This window comes from Pelodiscus sinensis, chromosome 31 (genome assembly GCF_052426305.1).
Source record: "Pelodiscus sinensis isolate ZL-2025 chromosome 31, ASM5242630v1, whole genome shotgun sequence".
NCBI classification, from domain to species: Eukaryota; Metazoa; Chordata; order Testudines; family Trionychidae; genus Pelodiscus; species Pelodiscus sinensis.
Genome location: NC_143082.1, coordinates 11,996,485 through 12,019,157, shown reverse-complemented (window position 1 = coordinate 12,019,157; position 22,673 = coordinate 11,996,485). Strand labels below are relative to the sequence as shown.

Below are 22,673 nucleotides of genomic sequence, written 5' to 3'. Positions count from 1 at the left end.
CCAGCCCTGCCCCCCACCCAGCCCTGCCGGTGCCCCTCACTCCCCACCCGCAGCCCCTGCCAGCCCAGCCTGGGCTCCCCCCAGCCCTGCCGGTGCCCCTCACTCCCCACCTGCAGCCCCTGCCAGCCCAGCCCTGGGCTCCCCCCAGCCCTGCCGGTGCCCCTCATTCCTACCCCGCAGCCCCTGCCAGCCCAGCCCAAGGGCTGCTGGCTGTGCAGAGACACTGGCTTTGGCTCCTCCACGCTTGGCTGTGGTGCAAACAGGAAATTGGCTCTTGTCTATCCCGGCCCAGGGCTGGCATCACCTGGAGCAGAGAGGACCTGCTCCTGCAGCAAGGGGAATGTGGGTCTGGGGCACCCTGCCAACTGGAGGTGGGGCTCAACTTTTGTCCCCTGTGCCTCACAGTGTCCCCTCGGCCCCCCCCCAGCCATAGGGGAGGCCCGGCCCTGCTCCAGCTCAGCACCCCCTGCCCTGAGCTGCCCCATAGCTTTGCCCCCCTCTCCCTTCAGTGAGCAGCCCCTTCGCTCATGGTCATGGGCACTTGGCTTTGCTTACTTGGCTCCCCCCCCCCCCCCCCAATGTGCTGGGGGAGGTCGCTGAGGGGTAAATGACATTTACTCTCTCCCAGCTGGGCCCCCTGCTGGTCAAATGTGGGGTTGCAGGGCAGGCAACTTACTCAGTTCTCAGCCTTGCTGGTACAAGGCCCAGAGCTGGGGGCCAAGTTACCTGGGACAAAGCCAGTGGCCTGAACAGTGCAGGCACCAGTCCAGGGATCCGCTGCCCAGCCAGGGGGTGGGACTCTGTGAAAGCTCCGGGGGGCGCCCAGCCTGGGGTCCTGCTTTCTGGGGTCCCAGCTGGCCTGAGAACTTTGGACTCCTGATTTTCCCCCTCTCCTCAGAGCAAGGGCCTAGCAGGAGGCCGGGAACAAGAGCTGAGGGGGCCAGGCCTGGTGTCCCTGGGGGGGCTGGTTTATTTCCAACAGGCGTTGGGGGGCCGGATCACATTCCTTGGGCTAAACCCCACAGATGGTGCCCTCCCCTCCCCCGCAGGGCCAGGGCTAGCGCACGCGGTGGGCCGGCTTCGGCAGGATCGTGGCCAGCACGAAGTCCACCACGCAGGCCGGGAGGTAGGAGGCCGGCAGCCAGAGCAGCTTGGCGTCCCAGCCGGCGCTGTAACGGGTGCGCGGGTGCTTGGCCTGCAGTGCGTGCTCCATGCAGTTGGTGACCTTGCTCAGGTCGGGGTCGCAGATGAAGTTCATGATGAGCCGCTGCACCTTCAGGTCTGGGAAGGAGGGGGCTGGTGAGGGGCAGTGGCCAGGAGGGGGCAGGGCTGCACTTAGCTTCCATTCCTGCCCCCTGGGCCAGTGGCCACATGCCTCCCTCTTCTGCCCCCACGGGTGTTCCCCACTCCTTGTGTTACAGGATGCTCGCACGGGGATGGAGTCCCCTCCGAGTGAGTTGCAGCCACCTCTGGGCTGGGATACGGCAGCTGTTTAGACAGGGAGCCGTTGCCTGGCACTGGGTATTAACCGCCTGGGCGTGTGATAGGGGTGGGAGGTGTTAGCTGGGCATGGAAGTTTAGGACAGGAAGTGAAGGCAGCTCCTGTGTCCAGTGCAAGGCATAGCACTTCCTATCTCATCAGGGCCATGATTTTTCTCATGTCCCCCTGCTCTTCTCCACTTCTCTTCTGCACCATCAGGAACACCCAGTGGGGGCCCCCCCACAGCAGTTGGGAGGGGTTCCCCATTTGGGAGACCTGCCTGGTGGCTACAGAGGGTGGACTGTGACAGATGGAGGGGCCACTGAGCAGGCACAGCACGGCTGACTGTCTCCTGGGTGGCACCAGTCCTGTTCTGCAGCTGGGGAAACTGAGGCAGGGTAGCACGAAAGTGACTGGACTGGGGATTAAACAGAGTGAAGGATGGGAAGGAACCAGGCCCCCGTTCCTGGCCTGTGACCTGCACACCCCAGCACAGGAAGCCAGAGGATAGCCGGGGGGGCACCCGCTGGCCAGCCCCAGCACTCACACTGCTTGAAGAAGTCCTCCCCGTAGCTCTGCCGGGCCTCCGGTGTCATCTGGTCCCACAGCTGCTGCAACGATGCCTCGATGGTGTCCAGGCTGGTCACGGCCGTTTTGAAGAACCCGGGTTCCACGATGGAGACCCGCACGCCGAAGTGGTACATGTCCCGCCTGCGGAGCACAGGAGTGAGTGGGCCTGCTGGGACACGCCCCCGGCCCTGCGACAGCCAAACCCAGGGTGTTAACTCTGTGGCCAGAGCAGAGAGCCAACTCTCCGGAGGGGCGTGATGAAGTGGGGACTCTGTTGGCTCCGTCGTGTTGCATGGGATTTCTACTGTCCTGTAATAACCCCAGATATGTGTGTGCCTCAGTTTCCCTGGCCACTGCACCAGTACCTAGATGGGGATGGGAATTTCGAGTGTGACTCCCATTGAGGGACACAGTGGCTGATGCTTCCTGTAACCTGAGCCTGGGAGGGGAGCATGACCAGGTGACCTGCTGCTCACAAACAGGGTGGATCTAGTAGGGGAAGTGGATGTGGGTGGCAACCTGGATAACAATGACCATGAGACGGTTGAGTTCAGGAAGAAAGGAGAGCAGCAAAATACACAGCCTGGACTTCAGAAAAGCAGCCTTTGACTCCCGCAGGGACTGATGGGCAGGATCCCCTGGGATGCTAACATGAAGGGGAAAGGAGTCCAGGAGGTCTGGCAGTATTTTAAACGAGCCTTATTGAAGACACAGGAACAAACCATCCCGATGCGCAGCAAGAAGAGCAAATATGGTAGGCGACCAGCTTGGCTTAGCGGGGAAATCCTTGGTGAGCTTAAACACATAAAGGGAGCTTACAAGAAGTGGAAACTTGGCCAGGTGGCCAGGGAGGAGTATAAATATGTTGCTCGAGCATGCAGGGGAGCGATCAGGAAGGCCAAAGCGCAATTGGAATTGCGACTGGCAAAGGATGTGAAGGGGAACAAGAAAGGTTTTTACAGGCATGTTAGCAATAAGAGGGTGATCAGAGAGGATGTGGGGCCCTTACTGGAGGAGGGAGGTAACCTAGTGACAGATGATGTGGGAAAAGCTGAAGTACTCAATGCTTTCTTTGCCTCTGTCTTCACAGACAAGGTCAGCTCCCAGACTCCTGCACTAGGCAACGCAGCTTGGGAAGGAGATGGGCAGTCCTGGGTGGAGAAGGAACAGGTTAAGAACTATTTAGAAAATCTGGACACACACAAATCCATGGGTCCGGATTTAATGCATCCAAGGTTACTGAGGGAGTTGGTAGATGTCATTGCAGAGCCTTTGGCCATTATCTTTGAAAATGCGTGAAGACCGGGAGAGATCCCGGACAATTGGAAAAAGGCAAATGCAGTGCCCATCTTTAAAAAGAGAAGACAGACAATTCAGGGAATGACAGACCAGTCAGCCTCACCTCGGTCCCTGGAAAAATCAGGGAGGAGATCCTCAAGGAATCCATTTTGAGGCACTTGGAAGAGGGGAAAGCGATTAGGATGGATTCACCAAGGGCAAGTCATGCTTGACCAATCTAATCAGCTTCTATGATGAGGTAACTGGCTCTGTGGACATGGGGAAGCCAGTGGATGTGATATACCTTGACTTTAGCAAAGTTTTTGATACAGTCTCCTACAGTATTTTTGCCAGCAAGTTAAGGAAGTATGTATTGGATAAATGGACTGTAAGGTGGATAGAAAGCTGGCTAGACTGTCGGGCCCAATAGTGATCAACAGTTTCATGTCTGATTGGCGGTCAGTTTCAAGGGAAGTGCTCCAAGGATCAGTTCTAGGGCCGGTTCAACATCTTTATTAATGACCTGGATGAGGGGGATGGATTGCACCCTCAGCAAGTTTGCAGATGACACTAAGCTAGGGAGAGAGGTAGCTACACTGTTACAGGCTAGGGACTGGCTGGCTATGCAGCAGTTCAGCAGAAAAAGACCTGGGGATTCCAGTGGATGAGAAACTGGATATGAATCAACAGTGTGTCCAAGAAGGCTAATGGCATATTAGGGTGTGTTAGGAGGAGCATTGCCAGTAGATCTAGAGAAGTGATTATTCCCCTTTATTCAGTATTGCATCCAGTTCTGGCTCCCCCCACTATAGACAGGATGTGGACGCATTGGGGAGAGTCCAGTGGAGGGCACCCACAGTGATGAGGGGGCTGGAGCACATGACCTACATGGAGAAGCTGAGGGATTTGGGCTTGTTTAGTCTCCTGAAGAAGGTTCCAAAGAGGATGGAGAGAGGCTGGTCTCAGTGGTGACAGGTGACAGTATGAGGAGCAATGGCCTCAAGTTGCAGAGGGGGTGGTCTAGGTTGGAGACTAGGAAAAGCTATTTCCCTAGGCGGGTGGGGGAGCACTGGGCTGGGTTCCCTAGGGACGGGGTGGACTCTCCATCCCTAGAGGTGTTTAAGTCCCGGCTTGACACAACCTTGGCTGGGATGGTTTAGTTGGGTTGGTCCTGCTTTGGGCAGGGGGTTGGACTTGGTGACCTCCTGAGGGCCGTGCCAGCCCTAGGACTCTCTGACACCATTCCTCCAGGACACTGGACCAAGGAGGAGGCAGGGCTGGCTGCCGGGCAGGGACCGGTGAGTGTGAGGTAGCCTGGGCTGGTTTAGGATACAGGGAGGCGGCCAAGCTGGGTTGTACTGACAGCCCCTGGTTCCTGCACTGACAAGTCTGTTCTATGCTGCATCCCCGCGGACTAAGAAACCTTCTCTTCTACCTGCCGTCCGAGAGTCCCATCTGGCTGTGGAGGGGGTGCAGGGCCCAGTGACTCCCCACACCTTGGTGACAGGGTGCCACAACAAGGAAGGGTAGAGGGCAGGGTTATAAGCCAGGAGTCCTGGCTCCCGGCTCCCCCTGCTCTGTCTATTGAACCCCACAGCGAAGGTGGGAATCCAGCAGTCTTGGCTCCCAGCTGGTCCCGCAGGAAGGCATGGGGGGTAACCATGGTCTGTTCTTAGGGGGCACCTCCCTGCGGCCTAGGCCAGGGGCAGGGTGGGGCTCACCGCAGGCTGTCGGAGAAGGCCTCCACGGTGTACTTGGAGACGCAGTAGCCGCCCCCGTTGGCCGAGAGCCGCCCCAGCACGCTGGACGTGTTGACCACGCGGCCCCGCGCCCGCTTCAGCAGCGGCAGGAAGGCCAGGGTGACCTCGATGAGGCCGAAGGTGTTGACGGCCAGGACCTGCTGGAAATCCTGGATCCGCATCCACTCGGTGGGGCCGATGGGGTTCGCCACCCCAGCGTTGTTCACCAGCCCGAAGAGGCCTGGAAGAGAAGCCGGGCTGGAGTAGCCGGGATCTTCCCCTTCAGAACCCCCCACCTGAGCCACTGCCTTGCCCCCTGCAGAGAACCCCCCAGCCAGTGTCCCTGTGCCCCCCGGCACCTGCTTCTGAGAGCCCCCCCAATCTGTGCCTCTCCAGCTGGGAGCCCCCAGCCAATGCTACTGCTCCACCCCCACAGTGCCCCTGACTGGGAGCACCCCCCCCAGCACCTCTGCCCTGCTCCCCACAGCACCCCCTTCTGGGAGCCCTGCCAGCCAGTGCTCCTGCCCCCTACTGCGCCCCCTGCTGGGAGAGGCCAGGGCTGGAGTAGCAGGGCAGCCCCTTCCCTTCCGCCTCCCTCTGCTCACCTTTCTCCCCCACCTCAGCCCGCACCCACGCCACGGCGCGCTGGATGCTCTCAGAGCTGGTGATGTCGAGCAGGGTGGCGCGCAGGCTGGCGGAGCTGGCGCGCTGCAGGTTGTCGGCCCCCTTCTGGGTCAGGCAGCCAGCCAGCACGCGGAAACCCTTCCGGTCCAGCCGCCGGGCCAGCAGGTGCCCGAAGCCCGAGTCGCAGCCCGTGATGAAGACGTGCTTGTCATGGACGCTGGCCAGGGTCTGGCGGTCCCGCAGGTACCAGCCTAGCGCCCACACTAGGGCCACCAGGCCCATGTAGACCCACATGGCTGGCACCTGCAGCCAAACACACTAGCCTCAGAACTGGACTGCTGAAGGGGTAGGCCAAGGAACCTAGGCATCCTGGGGGGGGCCTCCCTCTGTTGCAACCACTAGACCACACTTCCCCTGCCTGGTGCTGAGAAGAGAACCCAGGAGACGGTGCCAGGCCAGGCACCTGCCTACTGGCTGCACCTTGGCCTCGCGCCCTGAGCCAGGTGAGTTTTTATGGGGGTGGGCTAATGTCCAGTGGGCAGGGGGCATCGTGGGTCTCAAGGAGGTGGGGGAGGTGCTGAGGCCCGTGGGGTCCAAGGCTGTGGGTTGCTGCTGGGTTTGGAGTGAAGGTGCTGGAGCTGCCTGTGAGGAAACAGGGTGGGGGGGGTTGCCTACATTGGGGCTGGCACCGGCTGGAGGGAGACTGGGGGGGTCCTGCCCTGCATGGGGGCTGGCACAGGCTAGGGGCGGGGACTGGCTGGAGGGAGGCTGGGGGTCCTGCCCTGTGTGGGACCGGGCACGGAAGTTGCAGGGCAGGCAGAGGGGGCAGGGTTCGGGCTCCAGGCCTCCATTCCTGGCACCATGCTCCCTGGCAGGTCCTGGGACCATCGCTGGCAACATGGCAGTACAGGAACCCCCCCCCCCCCAACGTCCCCTTCCCCTGCCAGTGACTCATGGCTCAGTCCTCCCCCCCACTTACAGCCACCCTCCTGGGAGGAACCCAAGAGCCCCCCCGAGCCACAGCTCCCCCTTACCCCCCACAGGGCCGGTCTCCGTGACAACCTGCCTGAAGTAGGACGGGCATGGCTGGGCCGTGATGGGGATTAGCTGGGATCAGCGCGTCAGAGGCTGACTGGCTCCCAGCTCCCATGGGGAGGGGTAAGCGGCCTGTTCCAGTGATGGGGAAACTGAGGAACAGCAGGGCTGGCAAAGTCTGAAATGGTTCCCAGCCACCAGGAGTCAAGGGGCAGGCTTGAGCCCCCCACGGCCCCAGCTCGGCACAGAGCAAACCTGGCCACTGGCTGTCAATGGGAGCATCAGTCCCGGCCGCCCTGGGCTCGCTAAACCCGCTGGACTCCATATGGGGCAGGGAGGAGGGTGCCCGGCTGCCTCTGCTAATCCCCAGGCTCAGGGTGTCAGTATCTGGCCCCGTGTGTCTCCTGCTCCCCGTGTTGCTCATGTAGGTGGCCTGGAATGGGTCTAGCAGAGCCATGTCGGGTGCTTAGCTCCCCCTGTCCCAGGGCCCTGCCACCATGCCGGGGGCAGAGGAGGGAAGCTCAGGGCCCCCGTGGTTAGAGGCCAGGAAAAGGCTGGGGTAAGCCCCCAGGGACAGCCACTGTGGGTCAGTGCACGGGGCCGGTTACTGCCAAAGGCTGTAAGATCCCCATGGCAGAGAGAGGGGAACCGGGCTCTGGAGGGGACCAGCACAGGGGGGTTACTCTGGAAATAGGACCCAGAAGCCCTAGCGCCCCATCCCCATGGGCCCACTCTAGCCCCCGGGGAGCCTGCCTTGAGCTTGGGAAGGACCATGGGGTACAGCGAGATCTGGGTTCTGCCCTGGAGGCACCGGGCGGGGGGGGCGGGAGGCTCCCTTGTCCCCCATCACTGAGCCTTGCACCCCTCGCTGCTGCTGTGGGGGGGGGGGCATGCCCCACAAGAACCCAGGTTCTACCCTGGGCTGCAGGTGGTGGGCGGGGCTCCCAGCAGAGGGGCGGGGCTCGCAGGCGTAGCTAAGGGATGAGGGTTCCCCCCATTCCCTGGCTCCGGAGGCAGAGCTGGGCCAGCTGCCCCATGCCCTGTGGCTGGGGGGGTATTACCAAGCGGGATTAGAGCTGTGTCCCTGAATCCCCTTAACAGCGAGCAGCCCAGCCTGGGAGGAGGTTTCATAACCTGCGGGGAGCTGGGTGCGTCTCACTGGGAATGGGGTTGGGGCTGGCCCAGGGTGGGCTGTGGAGTTCTGCACCTGGGAATGGGGGGCTGCAGCCAGGTTGTGCCCCCCACATTTCCCTGGTGTGTGTGTGTGTCCCCGCCCGCCCAGCAGTCACTGGTGGGTTATTTTCCTTCGCCCCAGGGGGAGCCCAGCCAGGGTAGGCCCGGTCCTGCCTGCTCCCAGCATTGGAAAGGTTAACGGAAGGGCAGGCCCTTATCCAGGGGCCCAGCCTGGCTGGGACCCACCACATCTCCCGGTGGCAAAAGGACCCTGGCTCGGCCCCGGCCACAGGCAGCAGGATGCGGGAACAGCCAGCCCCCTGCTCCTGGCTGGTACAGCAGGGATACACTTGGGGGGAGGGGCCACTCACTCCCAAGCTCCCCCCTCCAGCTGTGCCCATCCATGGCCCAGGGAACACATGGGGCCAGGTGCCACACAACAGGCAGGGTAGCGAGATGCCCTTCCACCGTAGTTGCCAAAGGGGGGTGCGCATGTTGTGTTCCGGGGGTAAACTGAGGCACACAAGGGGGGAGGCTTGTCCATGATCCCAGCTCAACACCAGGAGTCCTGATGCACCACCTGGGCTTCCAGCCCATGCACAGCCCTGCTAGTGCCCCCCCCCCCCATCAGCTTTGCCACCCTGCAGCCTGAGTGGGGATTCACAGGGGGAAATCCAGGCTAAGCCCCTCACCCTGTCCCTGACCTCATCTGCCCCCTAGGCCCTGCAGCCCCCAGCACGTGATGGCCCAGCATCACCCCAGAGTGGGGCCCTTGGCATAGATCCAGCTGCCAGCCCCCACCTGCCCAGCCTGGCTGCCTCCTCCCTCCCCCGCCGGCCCTCCTGCTGCCCCCCACAGCCTGCCCTGACTGGCCTCCCCACCCTGCCTTTGCCTCACATACCTCCCTGCTGTTCAGATCAGCCCTGAGCTGGTGCCGTGGAAGTTGGGGCTGGGTCCTTCTGCGCGAGGCTGAGCAACAAGTTCTGCTCTAGCCAAGTGTGGGGAAGGGTGGATTTTCCAGCCCTCCCTCTTCCTCCCGCACAGGGCGTGTCCTGCGAGCCCAGGGTTAACCCCTGTGGCCCTGCAGAGCCCCCCAGCAGGAGTTGGGCACAGGGGGCAGTGCCAGGGCAGGGGTGGCTCTGTGTCAGGCCAGGAGGCAACAGTGGGGCCCTGCACCCACATACCATGTGCGCCCCCACGCAGGCAGAGAGAGGGGAACCGGGCTCTGGAGGGGACCAGTTTGCCCAGGCCAAGCACAGGGAGTGTGACTGAAGGGGCAAAGGGTAAGGAGAGGGCTGGACAGGAGATGCCAGGAGCCTGCCATGTTGTACCCACTGTTGGGGGGCTGTAAAGTGACCCTGCTTATTGCCCCGGGTGTGCCCAGCCAACGAGGGGGGTGGGAAGTCAAGAATGGTGGCACCAGGCTAAAGCACAGGCCTGGGGTCTAGGCCTAGCAAGACTCTGAGGGTCTCTCCTAGCACTGGGAAGGAAGTGGGGACTAGTGGTTAGAGCAGACAGCGAGGTTCTGTCCCCAGCTCTGCTCTGCCTCCAAGCACAATCGCTCTGTGACTCAGTTTCCCCTCCGGTACAGTGGCCTCTCCAGACTGGAAATCCTGCTGCACGGGTGGGGGAGGAGCAGCTGCCCCCCCCCGCCAATGCATGTGACAACGATGAAGACAAGCCAGGACAGCCTGGGGCTCCAGGCGAGTTCCTTTCAAAGGGGACTATGGGGATGGAGGGGTGGGAAGGGGGCCCCAATGGCTGGGCAGAGCAGGAGCTTCCCTGCCCAGGGCCCCAGGCCCAGCCCAGCCATGCAGGGGGGCAGACCCTGCATGCCCAGAGCACATGCTGAGCATGGGGCTGGGGCGGGATTAGCGGGCACCCGGCTCACACGGCTCCTTTGTCCAGGACTCAAGGCGCCTCAGAGGCGGATTTAAGTGTGAAAGAGGATTTGGGGGGCGGGAACTGAGATCCGGCATTAACTCCCCCTGCCCGCGGGGCAGGCTCCGGGAGAGCCAGCACTTCTGTTCCCCCCCCAGCTCCCCCGCTGGCAGCTGCCTCCAGCCAGCGCTCCTGCCCCGTTCCCCCCAGCACCCCTGCTGGCAGCTGCCCTCCTGCCAGCACCCACTCCCCACAGTGTCCCCCACTGGCAGCTGCCCCTAGCCAGCGCTTCTGCCCCATTCCCCCCGGCAGCTGCCCCCATGCTACCCCCTGCTAGCTGCTGCTCCTAGCTAGCATTCCTGTCCCATTCCCCCTGGCCAGTGGAGGGAACAGCTGCCCCCAGCCAGTGCTTTGCCCCATTCCCCCCAGCACCGCCTGCTGGGAGAGCCTGGGAACCCCTGACCCCATCTCCCCTGCTTGACAGGCAGCCTGGTCTGGTTTAACTGATGTGTTTTATTCCATTCCCCAGCCTAGCCCCCATGCAGTCCCACACTGGGGCATTTGCTGGCCCCACGGCAAGGGGGCACAGGCTCCCCCTCCTATCAGAGTGTCCCTCCCGAGCCAGCCACCCCCTGTGGCAAGCCACTTCTCTGGGCCTACAGCCAACAGCTCCCTCCGTGGCCGGGCACCAGATGGCCCCGCAGCCACCGGGTGAGAGCAAAGCCCCTGTGGCTGGCAGGATGGCAGAGGCTCAGCAGCCGCAGGCCATGGCTCCCCTGGGGAGGACAGTGCAGGGGACAGCCCTCACCTGGGCTCAGGGGTGTGTGTGATGCAGGATGGGTCGTTTCTCCCTAGCTCCCCCAGCACAGGGAGCAAAGAGCTGGGCCGTTACCACTGTCCCTCAGCGTCAGGTGAGGTGCTGCCCAGGGGACCCCTGGGATCTTGCCTGGGCTAGCGAGGAGGGGGGAAGAGGCAGTCCAAGCGGTGGCGGAGAGCGTGGCAGCAAGGCAGAGGCAAAGCCCAGCTCCTGCCTGGCTGGGGGCCTGGGCCAGGGCTCAGGAGCCAGAGGGCTGCAGCTGCCCCTTGCAGACGTACTCCAGGGCCGTGGCGATGGTCCGCATGTCCATCTCGATGCTGCGCGCCCAGTTCTCCACGTCGCCAATCTCCTGTGGGGCAGAGGAGACCTCAGGGCCCTGCTTGTCGGGATACGGTGGGGTCCACAAGCAGCAGGCTGGGCTGTGCATGCCCTGGGTGCAGTTTCCCTACCAGGCCAGCAGGTGGCGCACGTCCCTCATTTATATTAGCACCAAGTGCAGGAACGAGGTGACCAGCAGGGGGAGCTGCAGCACCACAGGATCCACACCCCCCCCCCCCCCCGCAGGTGCCCCTCACCCCCAGCCTGCAGCCCGTGCCAACCTAGGTCTGAACCACCCCTTCTTTGCACCCTGCCAGCTGAGGCTGCTCGACTCGTGGCAGCCTGCAGTGCGCAGCGTGAATGGCACAGGGGCCCTGGGCCAGCAAAGGCAGGATCCGGCCAGCCTCGCGCTGCTGGGGGCACCCCTGGCCTCGCCCGCGCCAGGCAGACGGGCTATCTGGCGCCCAGGCCGCAGGCGGGCGAGGCTGAGGGGGAGGTAGTGCTGGGCACACGGCCATGCCAGCCCTGCAGAATGGGCGAAGGGGACGCGTGGGGTGGCTCAGCCTTTGTGTGGCGAGGAACGCCGTCCCGCCTCTCCCCACAGCCGCCGGGCACAAAGCCGGCTTTCAGGGCTCCGGCCAAGCCAGGCTCAATGGGCCAATTCTCTTGGAGAGTCTGGTGCGGGCAGGCCAAAGGGAGAATAAACCCTGAACAAACGGCTCTGACTAGCCAGCGTGGGGGGAGAGCGGGGGCGCAGCTCCAGCAACGCCAATGGCCACGTGATGGGGCATAGGGAGATGGGCAGGGCACTAGGGGGTCCCAGGCCTGTGTCACCAACCAGCTATCTCCACCCTGCTCCACACCATTCCCGCACCCTACAGCCAAAGGATCCTGGGAAACAAGCCCCTTCCCAGCTGACAGACCTATGCTCCCCTCTGGGGGCCATTCCCAGCCCCGGGCTGGAAGCCAGAGGGGGCTGGGTGAGGGAGGTTTCCTGGAGGTTTCTCCGCCCTCGGGGAGGTGCGGCAGGAGGTCGCCCACTCCGCTGCGCGTGTCCTAGGCAGGGCAGGGTGGACAAACCTTGAGTGCCTGGTTGAAATTTTCCACCATGCTGATCCACTGGCCCGTCTGCTTGGCGAACTGGGCAGCTTGGATCTGCAGCGTCTTCACCTCCTGGTCCAGCTTCCTCTGGTTCACGTAGGCCTGGGCCACCCTGCGCAGGCAGGAAGGCAATTGGTTCCCGGCAGGGCCCATCCCAGCCAGCCCCTCTACACCCACCTCCGTGCCTCCCCCTTCGGCCCCCGCAGCGACTGGCCGGGGTCCAGAGGCCCAGGATGGGGCAGACCTCGGGGGAGCTCGCCCGGAGCGGGGCGGAGGCAAACGCTGGGAGTCTCAGGCTGGGGAAGTTCCCAAGCCGGAGCAGCTTAGCGGCTCGCAGCATCTGGGACCCATTAGCAGTCCCTGGGAGCATCTGGTTCTCATCAGGCCAGGCAGCACGGGCAGGTGAAAGGCAGCACACGGGCCACCAGGTGAGCCAAGAACACAGCAGGGCCGCTGGAGGGGGGAAGGGATCCTGCCAGGGGCATGCCAGGCAAGTAGACCCAGGCCCTGGGGGAGGCACGTGGCCTGGGCCAGCTTCAGCGCTCATGGGCTGGATGGCAGAGCAGCCCCCTGGCAGGTACACGAAATGGACTCGCAGTGGTGAGGCTGGGAATGGGACCAGGACTCCTGTCTCCTAGACACCCTGCTCTAGCCACTAGCCTCTGCAGCTCCCGTCTCTCCCCAGGGATGCTTCAGCCTCTCTGCTCGGGGGTGGTTAGCACTGGGGGCCCTTTCCATGGAGAACAGGGCTAGCCAGCTCTTATTGTCCCACCTGGCCCGCGGAAGCCAGCAGGGCTGCCCTGGCATCTCAGGCACAGGGGCTGGCAGGCGTGGCCCACTCAGACAAGTTATTTTCCCTAGGGACTAAGAACAGGGAGCTCCAGGCCTAGCAGGGGAGGAGCCTGCCTTAGAGGAGTTTGTGTGGCAGGGAGCACTTGGAGACCACATAACGCCCAGCCCAAGGGGCATGGAGTGCTGGCAGCAGGGCCCCCAGCTCTGCAGCCCTGCGCGGCTGGCAGCAAGCCCCAGATCACTGGGCTGCGGGTGCCCGGAGGGCTGGCGCCTTTGCTAGGGTGAGAGCCGAGGTCATGGATGCAGGGGTTCAGCGAAGGGGCAAGGAGCCCAGCTGCCTCTCGGAGCCCCCCAGGGAACCCGCAGCATGACGCTGACCAAAGCCTTTATACCAAGCCCATTGCTGGCAGGGAGCTCAGGGGCTGTGTCCCTGCCCCGCAGGGGAGCCCCTTGGCCAGGTGCCCACGGAGGGAGCGGCTAGCTGCCCAGAACCATGCGGCATGTGCCCTTCCTGGCGCAGGACTCGCTGCCCTTGGCACATTGCTTAATGCAGCCGAGCTCAGAGCGTGGCTTCAACGTCCCCTCTGCCAAACCGCTTCCTGCACTGGTGGGGGAGGGGGATCCGGACAGGGAAATGTCCCATTCAGAAGGTTACACAGGCATTTAGCCCCCAGCCCCAGCGAGAACCATAGGGGGCCAGAGAGGACCCAGGGGAAATATGCCCCCGAGCACCACACAGAGCGGGACCCCACCACTCACCTGGGCCGGAAACCCAGAGCATGAATTTTAGTGCTGCTCAGAGATTCAAGATTCACAGCCCTGAGACTTACCCCCCTCGGGGCTGTCCCCGGCCTCAGCCGACCAGCTTCCCCCTTCCCTGGGCAGAAGATGGGGACCCGGACCCATGTATTCGTCTGGCTCTGTGATGTGAAGGGGTCACGTCCCAAAAGCACATCGCTATCCCCACTCCGTGGTGGGCAGAGGCCTGCAAACTCATGACACCCAGGCCATTAAGCAGCTTGGGCAAAAGATTTCACGTCCCATCATGACGAGCAGTACAAGCCCCGCTCGGGCCATGTACCCCACCAGACCAAGGCTTTCCCGTTAAGAGATGGGCAAGTGCCTGAATTCAGCTTAATTAACCAGGTAACGCCATGACGACGGGCTCCTGGCCTTGCCAGCTCTACTCCATTTGCTCTCACCACCTGATCCTCTGGCCTCAGAGACACCCTCCCCCAACGGCCTGCTAGTGCTGACTCCAGGGCTGAAGAGGGGCACCCAACAGGATGGATTTCCTGCCAATGCCGGAGCCAGCTGGCACCAAAAGCAGGGCAGAGCACAGGGTGATTTAAAGACGGGTGTTGTGGAATGAAACCCAGGCTTCCTCCAGGCCCCCCAAGCAGAACCAAGCCCCGTGGAGAAAGTGAGAGTGAACCACCCCCTGCCTCTTTCATTTACGACAATGGTTACTGGGCTGGGCATCCCCTATACAGCTGCAGAACCAGGCTCCCTCTGACCATCACCTAGGAGACTAAGCACGGTGCGTTTCAGTCACCATGCCCCAGCCAAACCTTTGGCCTCCCAGTGCAGACTGCCCACGAAGTGCCAGCCGAGTGGGCACTGGACTGAGCCCTGCAAAACTCATGTCACGTAGCCCACTGGGCAGACCAGAGACAGCAACGGCTTTCACTTGCAGTTTCCCGGGGGGTTCCTGGAAATCCCATTCCTGTCCCAGGGCTGCACCAGTGAAGTGCCCATCACTGTGTCCCAGGCAAGACATGCTCCAGCCTTGGCTGCACCCAACGCTGCTGAGGGGCCGGGCAGCTTTGCCACTCACCCTACGTTCAGGTGGTCTGTCAGGGCCTCGGTCAGGCAGGTTGCTGCAGCAATGGCCTCTCGCCGTCTCCGCTCTGCAAAGGAAAGGCTCCAGCTCCTTAGAACGTGTGCCGAGAGGAACCCCAAGCCCCCCTGGAGCTTTCTAGACTAAGGCATTGAGCTAGTTCTAGAGGGCGAGGGACCTGGGGCCAGCGTGTGGGTGCAGGGTGGGCTCCATCCCCGGCTCTGGGGGGCCACAGCCAGGACGCCTGGGGCCAGGGCCAGACCAGGGCGTTTTGGGCTGATGGGGGAGGCGTCAGTCCTGGGTTCTGCATCCCTGGGAGAGCAGCGTCCCGGCGGCGTGACTCAGTTTCCCCACCCGCAAAGCAGGGCCCAGCCCCGCCCCGCCCCCTCCAGGCAGGGAGCGGGGGGGGGCGGAACCAGCTGGGGCTGAGTGACAGGCTCGGCCTCCAGTGACGTCACGAGAACACTAGCGGTGTCAGAGCAGCCTCGGGGCGGGGCACCCGCGAGGGACCCAGACCCGGGCTGGGGAGCGGCGGTTGCCATGGAGACGGTGGGGGGGGTCTCACCTTGCAGCTCGCGACGCTCGCTCTGCTTGGCCTGGTGCTCGCGCAGCAGCCGGGACAGCATGGCCGGGCCGGGCGAGCGCGGGCACGTGACCGCGCCGCCACGTGACCGACCGGGGCGGGGCGATTGGCTGGGGTGGGGGGGATGTGATAGGGAGGGATTTGGGCGATGTGGTGGGAGGGGCATTGGGGGCGATGCTGCGGGGGGGGTCATGGGGTGGGAGGGGCATTGGGGGTGATGCTGCGGGGGGGGTCATGGGGTGGGAGGGGCATTGGGGGGGATGCTGTGGGGGGGTCATGGGGTGGGAGGGGCATGGGGGGGATGCTGTGTGGGGGGGTTATGGGGTGGGAGGGGCATTGGCGGGTTGCTGGGGGGGGGTCATGGGGTGGGAGGGGCATTGGGGGGGATGCTGTGGGGGGGTCATGGGGTGGGAGGGGCATGGGGGGGGATGCTGTGGGGGGGTCATGGGGTGGGAGGGGCATTTGGGGGGGATCCTGTGGGGGGGGGTCATGGGGTGGGAGGGGCATTTGGGGGGGATGCTGCGGGGGGGGTCATGGGGTGGGAGGGGCATTGGGGGGATGCTGCGGGGAGGCCATGGGGTGGGAGGGGCATTGGGGGCGATGCTGTGGGGGGGCGATGGGGTGGGAGGGGCATTGGGGGCAATGCTGTGGGGGGGTCATGGGGTGGGAGGGGCATTGGGGGGATGCTGCGGGGAGGCCATGGGGTGGGAGGGGCATTGGGGGCGATGCTGTGGGGGGGCGATGGGGTGGGAGGGGCATTGGGGGTAATGCTGTGGGGGGGGTCATGGGATGGGAGGGGCATTGGGGCGATGCTGTGGGGGGGTCATGGGGTGGGAGGGGCATTAGGGGCAATGCTGTGGGGGGGTCATGGGGTGGGAGGGGCATTGGGGGGATGCTGCGGGGAGGCCATGGGGTGGGAGGGGCATTGGGGGCAATGCTGTGGGGGGGTCATGGGGTGGGAGGGGCATTGGGGGCTTTGCTGTGGCGGGGCGATGGGGTGGGAGGGGCATTGGGGGCAATGCTGCGGGGAGGCCATGGGGTGGGAGGGGCATTGGGGGCGATGCTGTGGGGGGGCCATGGGGTGGGAGGGGCATTGGGGGCGATGCTGTGGGGGGGTCATGGGGTGGGAGGGGTATTGGGGGCGATGCTGTGGGGGGGGTCATGGGAAGGGTATTGGGGGCAATGCTGCAGGGAAGCCATGGGGTGGGAGGGGCATTGGGGGCGATGCTGCGGGGGGGATGCTGCAGGGAGGTGGCAGGGGGTGATACGGTGGGAGGGGCATTGGGGGCAATATCCCTGCTTCCCTTGGGACCTGAGCTGGCAGGGCGCATGTGACCCCGGGGCTGGTTCAGTGCTGGGGTGTTTTGGGGCAATACGGTGATGTGTTTAGCGGGGGCATCGCTGTGACCTCACCTAGTGCACGCTGAGGCCCTGCTGCTGGGGTGGTGATTTTTGCCCTCTCCATTCTGCCCTCGCTGAGCACTGGGATACGGTGACAGACTCTGGCCTGGCTGTCCCCATGCCACCCCTGATACAGAGACAGTGTCATGCCACCTCCGGCACATCCCCGTGCTAGGTGCCAGCATTGCAGACCGTGCCATGGCCTGGGGATGTTCTGACACCATGAAGTCGTGGCATGACTGTGATTTGAGTTGCAAGGTGTGGGTGCAGCACCTTTGCTTTGTACTGAAACACTGCTGTGGTGTTTTGCCCAGGTCAGCTAGTGCCGGTGAATTAATGATTAGTGTACATGCCACAGGGAAAGGACCCAGAATAGGTGCAAAGAACATACATACTAGACGAGAGAGAAGTTACATACTAACTCTTGTGTTCTATTTTAGATTAGATCACATGAGCATGAGAGCCAGGTTGGAATGCAGCGGCGCTGAAATGCAGCTACCTCTGGGGCAGGATGCTGTTTAACAGCACGCAACGCATTTAGGACAGGAAGTGGAGGCAAATCCCGTCTCAGTTTGACTCTTCAGGAGGATGCTAGGAAGGCAGAATGGAATTAACCAAGTTGAAATTAGGTCAAGACAAATAGGGCTAAGACTAAGGCACTTGTTTTGTCTTTAAATTCATGATACCCTTGTACCGAGGGGGAGGCAATGCCACTAATCCTTGGCTTCTAAGCCCAGGACTCTACAGCCAGGGGTGCATACCCCTAAATTGATCAATCACCGCAATACCAATACCCTCACGTTGAGTGAGGGGGGAGGAAGGCCCCTAATCCTGCTAACCTGGGACTCTAAGTCTGTGGGTGCATACACTTTAATCAATCAATATATCAATATTTCTTATTTTATACTGCAGTTTTATTTCCTTTTGATATTGTCCAACAAGTTTGGCGTGATGTCTCCCAATTCTCCACCAAAATATTATGCTTAAAAGAAGCACACAGGATCTTTTTCAAGGGGATAAAGCCACAGGCCACACATATTGATAAAAGACACACACACATACACACCCCGATGGAATAGTTACCATTCTGTTGCTCGACCCAACTTATTGGCCAGATAAGTTGCGTAAGAGGGAGGAGCCGGGTTCTTGTCAGTCCAGACTGATGCTCCAAGTCGTAGCAGGACAGAACCCAAAGAACCATACAAGACACTCCATCCTTTATAGGATTTTCCCTTCCATACGAGTCTATTCATTTTGCCTTGTTATACCTTAATCAGTCATACAGCCTCACAATCAGTTTTTCTGTGACATACGTTTTGTTCTCACAGTCATTTGATATCAGTGTGCTGACAACCCCTCCTGGGTGTTGTCTTCTGGCAAAACTTATTGGTCCTCTATCAAGGGTGCTTGCCACTAACTTCAGGGCTCGTCAATCTGCCTAGGTCCAGTTTGCGTCTTCAGTGTGCTGTAGCTTAGTTGATAAGTATTTGGTGCTTCTGAGTCTCCAGCCCTTCTTCTGACCATTTGGGCCTACAGTGGCCTTCACGCTTATCTCTCCCAAAACATTCTCTCTCTCATTCACACAAACAATACATTTACACAATTGCAGCATGGAACCAAGTGTATTTCTAGTCACTTGAACAAAGTTACAAAGTCTTTTAACATTAAACTTCTTTCTGTCTATTACAAGACTTAGTCTAATACCAACATCACTATTCATTACGATATTCCATCCCTTCTCTTTAACATCAGAACATGCTAACATCAAACAGAGCTGGAGTTAATTTAACAAAGCTGCCTGGCCTATTTGAGGCCTACATCTTGTGTTTAAGTTTAATCCAAACCTTATGCTATAACATACATTCTTTATAAGTAACTTATTACCTACAAAATTACAAGGCTACATTGTCTCTCTTTTGACCCCGCAAGAACAATTCTTGAGTGGTCACATTCTTAAAATTTTTGTAACTGTTTCATGGCAATGTATTGAGACATTACATAGGCTTGTGGTTTCAGTTTAACATATCTTCTTTTGATCCAACAATACATACAACGCATAATGATAAACACAATCACTGTTAGTACTAATACAATAATCATGGGGTGTAAGACTATATTTAAAGTCGTGGTCCAGGTAGGCGACCATCCTCTAAATTAGTGTTTCCTGATTTTATTTGGCCATGGAACCCTTTTCAGCCTAAAATAATTTCAAGGAACCCCTAGGGTTCCCCGAGTAAAATTTGGCAAGCAAAAAAAAAAAAAAAAAAAAAAAGCCCTGCCAAAATTGGTTGAGCAAAAAAACCTTGCAAAATGCTCTGTCTCTTTAAGAGGGGGCGGGGCAATGCCACGTTCTCGCAGAACCCTTACTTTCGCTTTGCGGAACCCTGGGGTTCCACGAAGCACCAATTGGGAAACACTGCTCTAAATACATCATACCAATGATGAACACTTAATTTTTAAGCATGGTCCCCTATCCTAAGTATTTCTTTTCATTGATGGCCATACTTCTAGCTTGAATTTTTGTCGTGTAGTTTTAGTTAATTCGCTGATCTGCTGATTTGTATAGACCCATCCATACAATTCGGTTCAATCTATTCCTAAGGAGAAATCAAAATCTAGAATGTTAGTAGCATCTATTTCAATTTCCTTTCCCTTTCGCATTGGAAAATAATATACTAGCTCAGTAACATATTTGGTGTCTTCTGCCCATTATGTTCAGTTCATGTAATTTCAGATTGAGATGTTGAATTCAAAGGTAAGGTTGCTGGCTCCAGTAGGAATGTGGATGCCCTCATTTCAATTTGGGAGTATGATGCTGGCAAGCTCTGGTCTGGGTGAACCCGAATACAGCCTGTAACTCCAAAGGTGACATTAGAGATGCTGTCAGTGGTCGAAGTTACCCGATCTGTAGCTGGTTGATAATAGAGGAGAGTGGTTCTTGCCCCATACAGTATTTGAGCCATGGGAGGACAGGTCAAGTTGACAGATATTTCCCCCTTTTGTCAGCCAATTCTTGTAGATTTCCATTTAGCTGTTTTAATCTTTGACATTTGTTTCTTAAAATTACTGATTGGCTCTGTGTACCATTGCAAAGCACCTTCCATTTTTCTAATTCCTGGCAAGAAGTTGCAGTTTCATCCTTACAGCTTGCGAGGCGGTAAAAGGTTTCATTACAAGCCTTCCACAATAACCAAAGAGCAGCTGATTCTTTTTTACTGGCTGTGGGTGGTTTATATACCAGGAAATATTTGGCCAATTTATGTTGTAACTCTGCAATGGTATGGACATTGGCAGGGCTCGACAAATAATACAATCTAATTGCCAGTGGCGAGTAGGTTACAACCCGGAAGAGCTGGGTCCAAAATTGGCAAGGATTATGTCCAAATTTGTGCAGGATTTGTTTAAAAGGGGTACTTTCTTTTACAAATTCCAATTTTTCCTCCCTCTTTGCTTGTACATTTTACTCGGTATCCTAGTCTCAGTAACCAGTGATGTACCAAAAAGTCTTTCAACATTAAACTTCTTTCTGCCTATTACAAGGCTTTGTCTAATACCGACATCACTATTCATTACAATATTCCATCCCTTCTCTTTAACATCAGAACATGCTAACATCAAACAGAGCTGGAGCTAAGTTAACAAAGCTGCCTGGCCTGTCTGAGGCCTACATCTTGTGTTTAAGTTTAATCCAAACCTCATGCTATAACATACATTCATTATAACTAACTAAATTATTACCTACAGAATTACAAGGCTACATGTGGCTATCCCTGGATACAAGGCAGATACCTGCAAATGTGCAAGGTTCTAGTTACAACATTTGTATCCGTATCTGCAGAGCTGAGTTGCAGATATTCACATCTGTGGATCTGCAAGACTTTAGAGCTGGGTGCTGCGCTAGGCCATCCTCACGTCAGCCTCTCCTGCAACTAGGGATGGGCAGCTGGGGCTGGACTTTCTCCACCCTCGTTCCTTCCCATACCTTTGTTGCTTCCAGCCTTGATTCTTACAAGACCCAGCTCGGGAGCTGCATTTCATGGTGTGTCCTGGACTGGAAGCCCCACCAGTGTGGTGGCATGTTGTGACGTGACCTGGTGCATGGCCACAGCATGTTGCGATGCAGAGATCCTGCCTGCATCCGCAAGGTGACAGGAGATTCGGGGCAAAGCTGAGCGATGGGATAGTTCTTGAGCCCTCCATAGCAATTTAGGACAAGTGGCCGGACACGGCGCCTCATTCCCCTCTCGAAGGGGTCGTCAGACTTCATTCCGATGGAATTACTCCTGATCTACACCAATATAAGCACCAGGAGACTCCGATCCTTTGTGACTGCAAGTGCTTTGAGAGCCCCTTTGCCTGTCTATATACAGAGCCTAGCGCAGCGGTGATCTCCAGGGCCGGCTTTAGGCCGATTCCCCTGATTCCCCCGAATTGGGCCCCGTGCCCTAAACCTGGAAGTTTGCTGGGTGCGCTGTGGGAGGGGGCGTTGGCTCTGGAGGAGGAGCGTGGCGGCTTCTGTGGCCTGTGGGAGGGGGAGTTGGCTCCTGGGTTTGGCTGGAAGGCAGAACTCTGCCCTGTAGCTGGGGATTTAAAGGGGCTGTGACTTGTTTCTTTGGCTTACAGGAGAAATCCTCGGTGAACTTAAGCACAAAAAGGAAGCTTACACAAAGTGGAAACTTGGACAAATGACCAGGGAGGGGTTTAAATGTATTGCTCGAGAATGCCGGGGGGTTATCAGGAAGGTGAAAGCGCAATTGGAATTGCGACTGGCTAAGGATGTGAAGGGGAACAAGGAAGGTTTCTACAGGCATGTGAACAAGAAGAAGGTGATCAGAGAGGGTGTGTGGCCCCTACTGGATGAAGGAGGTAACCTGGTGACAGATGGTGTGGGGAAAGCTGAAGTACTCAATGCTTGGCAAATGTCATTGCGGAGCCTTTGGCCATTATCTTTAAAAAGTCATGGAGATAAGGAGAAGTCCTGGATGATTAGAAAAAGGCAAATGCAGTGCCCATCTTTAAAAAGGGAAGAAGGACGATTCAGGGAACTACAGACCAGTCAGCCTCACCTCAGTCCCTGGAAAAATCAAGGAGGGGATCCTCAAGGAATCCATTTTGAAGCACTTGGAAGAGGGAAAGTGATCAGGAATAGTGAACCCTTGGATTCACCAAGGGCAAGTCATGCCTGACCAATCTAATTAGCTTCTATGATGCTCTGTGGACATGGGAAAGTCAGTGGATGTGATAGACCTTGACTTTAGCAAGGCTTTTGATACGGTCTCTGACAATATTCTTGCCAGCAAGTTAAGGGAATGTGGATTGGATAAATGGACGGTAAGATGGATAGAAAGATGGCTAGAAGGCCGGGCCCAGTGGGTAGTGATCAACGGCTCGATGTCAGGATGGCGGTCAGTTTCTAGCGGAGTGCCCCAAGGTTCGGTTCTAGGACCGATTTTGTTCAATATCTTTATTAATGATCTGGATGAGGGGGATGGATTGCACCCTCAGCAAGTTTGCAGATGACACTAAGCTGGGGGAAGAGGTAGATACGCTTGAGGGCAGGGATAGGGTCCAGAGTGACTTAGACAAATTGGAGGATTGGGCCTCAAGAAATCTGATGAGATTCAACAAGGACAAGTGCAGAGTCCTGCACTTGGGACGGAAGAATCCCAAGCATTGTTACAGGCTGGGGACCAACCAGCTAAGTAGCAGTTCTGCAGAAAAGGACCTGGGGGTTACAGTGGATGAGAAGCTGGATATGAGTCAACAGTGTGCCCTTGTAGCCAAGAAGGCTAATGGCATATTAGGTTGTATTAAGAGGAGCATTGCCAGCAGATCCAGAGATGTCATTATTCCCCTTTATTCGGCTCTAGTGAGGCCACATCTGGAGTATTGTGTCCAGTTCTGGGCCCCCCACTACAAAAAGGATGTGGACACATTGGAGAGGGTCCAGCAGAGGGCAACCAAAATGATTAGGGGGCTGGAGCATATGACCTATGAGGAGAGGCTGAGGGAGTTGGGTCTGTTTAGTCTGCAGAAGCGAA

General features: G+C 58.7%; 2 protein-coding genes across 2 annotated transcripts; both read right to left on the bottom strand.

Annotated features, from left to right (window-relative positions):
- Positions 1–947: 947 nt before the first annotated feature.
- On the bottom strand, positions 948–10,006 carry RDH5 (retinol dehydrogenase 5). The gene is made up of 5 exons (XM_075901949.2): positions 8,801–10,006; positions 5,673–5,994; positions 5,050–5,308; positions 2,028–2,191; positions 948–1,281 (listed from the first exon to the last, which is right to left on the bottom strand). Exons 2-5 carry the CDS (start codon positions 5,983–5,985, stop codon positions 1,058–1,060), a joined length of 960 nt encoding a protein of 319 aa, XP_075758064.1. The 5' UTR covers positions 5,986–5,994; positions 8,801–10,006; the 3' UTR covers positions 948–1,057.
- Positions 10,007–10,273: 267 nt separating this feature from the next.
- On the bottom strand, positions 10,274–15,340 carry BLOC1S1 (biogenesis of lysosomal organelles complex 1 subunit 1). The gene is made up of 4 exons (XM_075901952.2): positions 15,214–15,340; positions 14,646–14,718; positions 11,996–12,128; positions 10,274–10,946 (listed from the first exon to the last, which is right to left on the bottom strand). Exons 1-4 carry the CDS (start codon positions 15,272–15,274, stop codon positions 10,836–10,838), a joined length of 378 nt encoding a protein of 125 aa, XP_075758067.1. The 5' UTR covers positions 15,275–15,340; the 3' UTR covers positions 10,274–10,835.
- Positions 15,341–22,673: the final 7,333 nt, after the last annotated feature.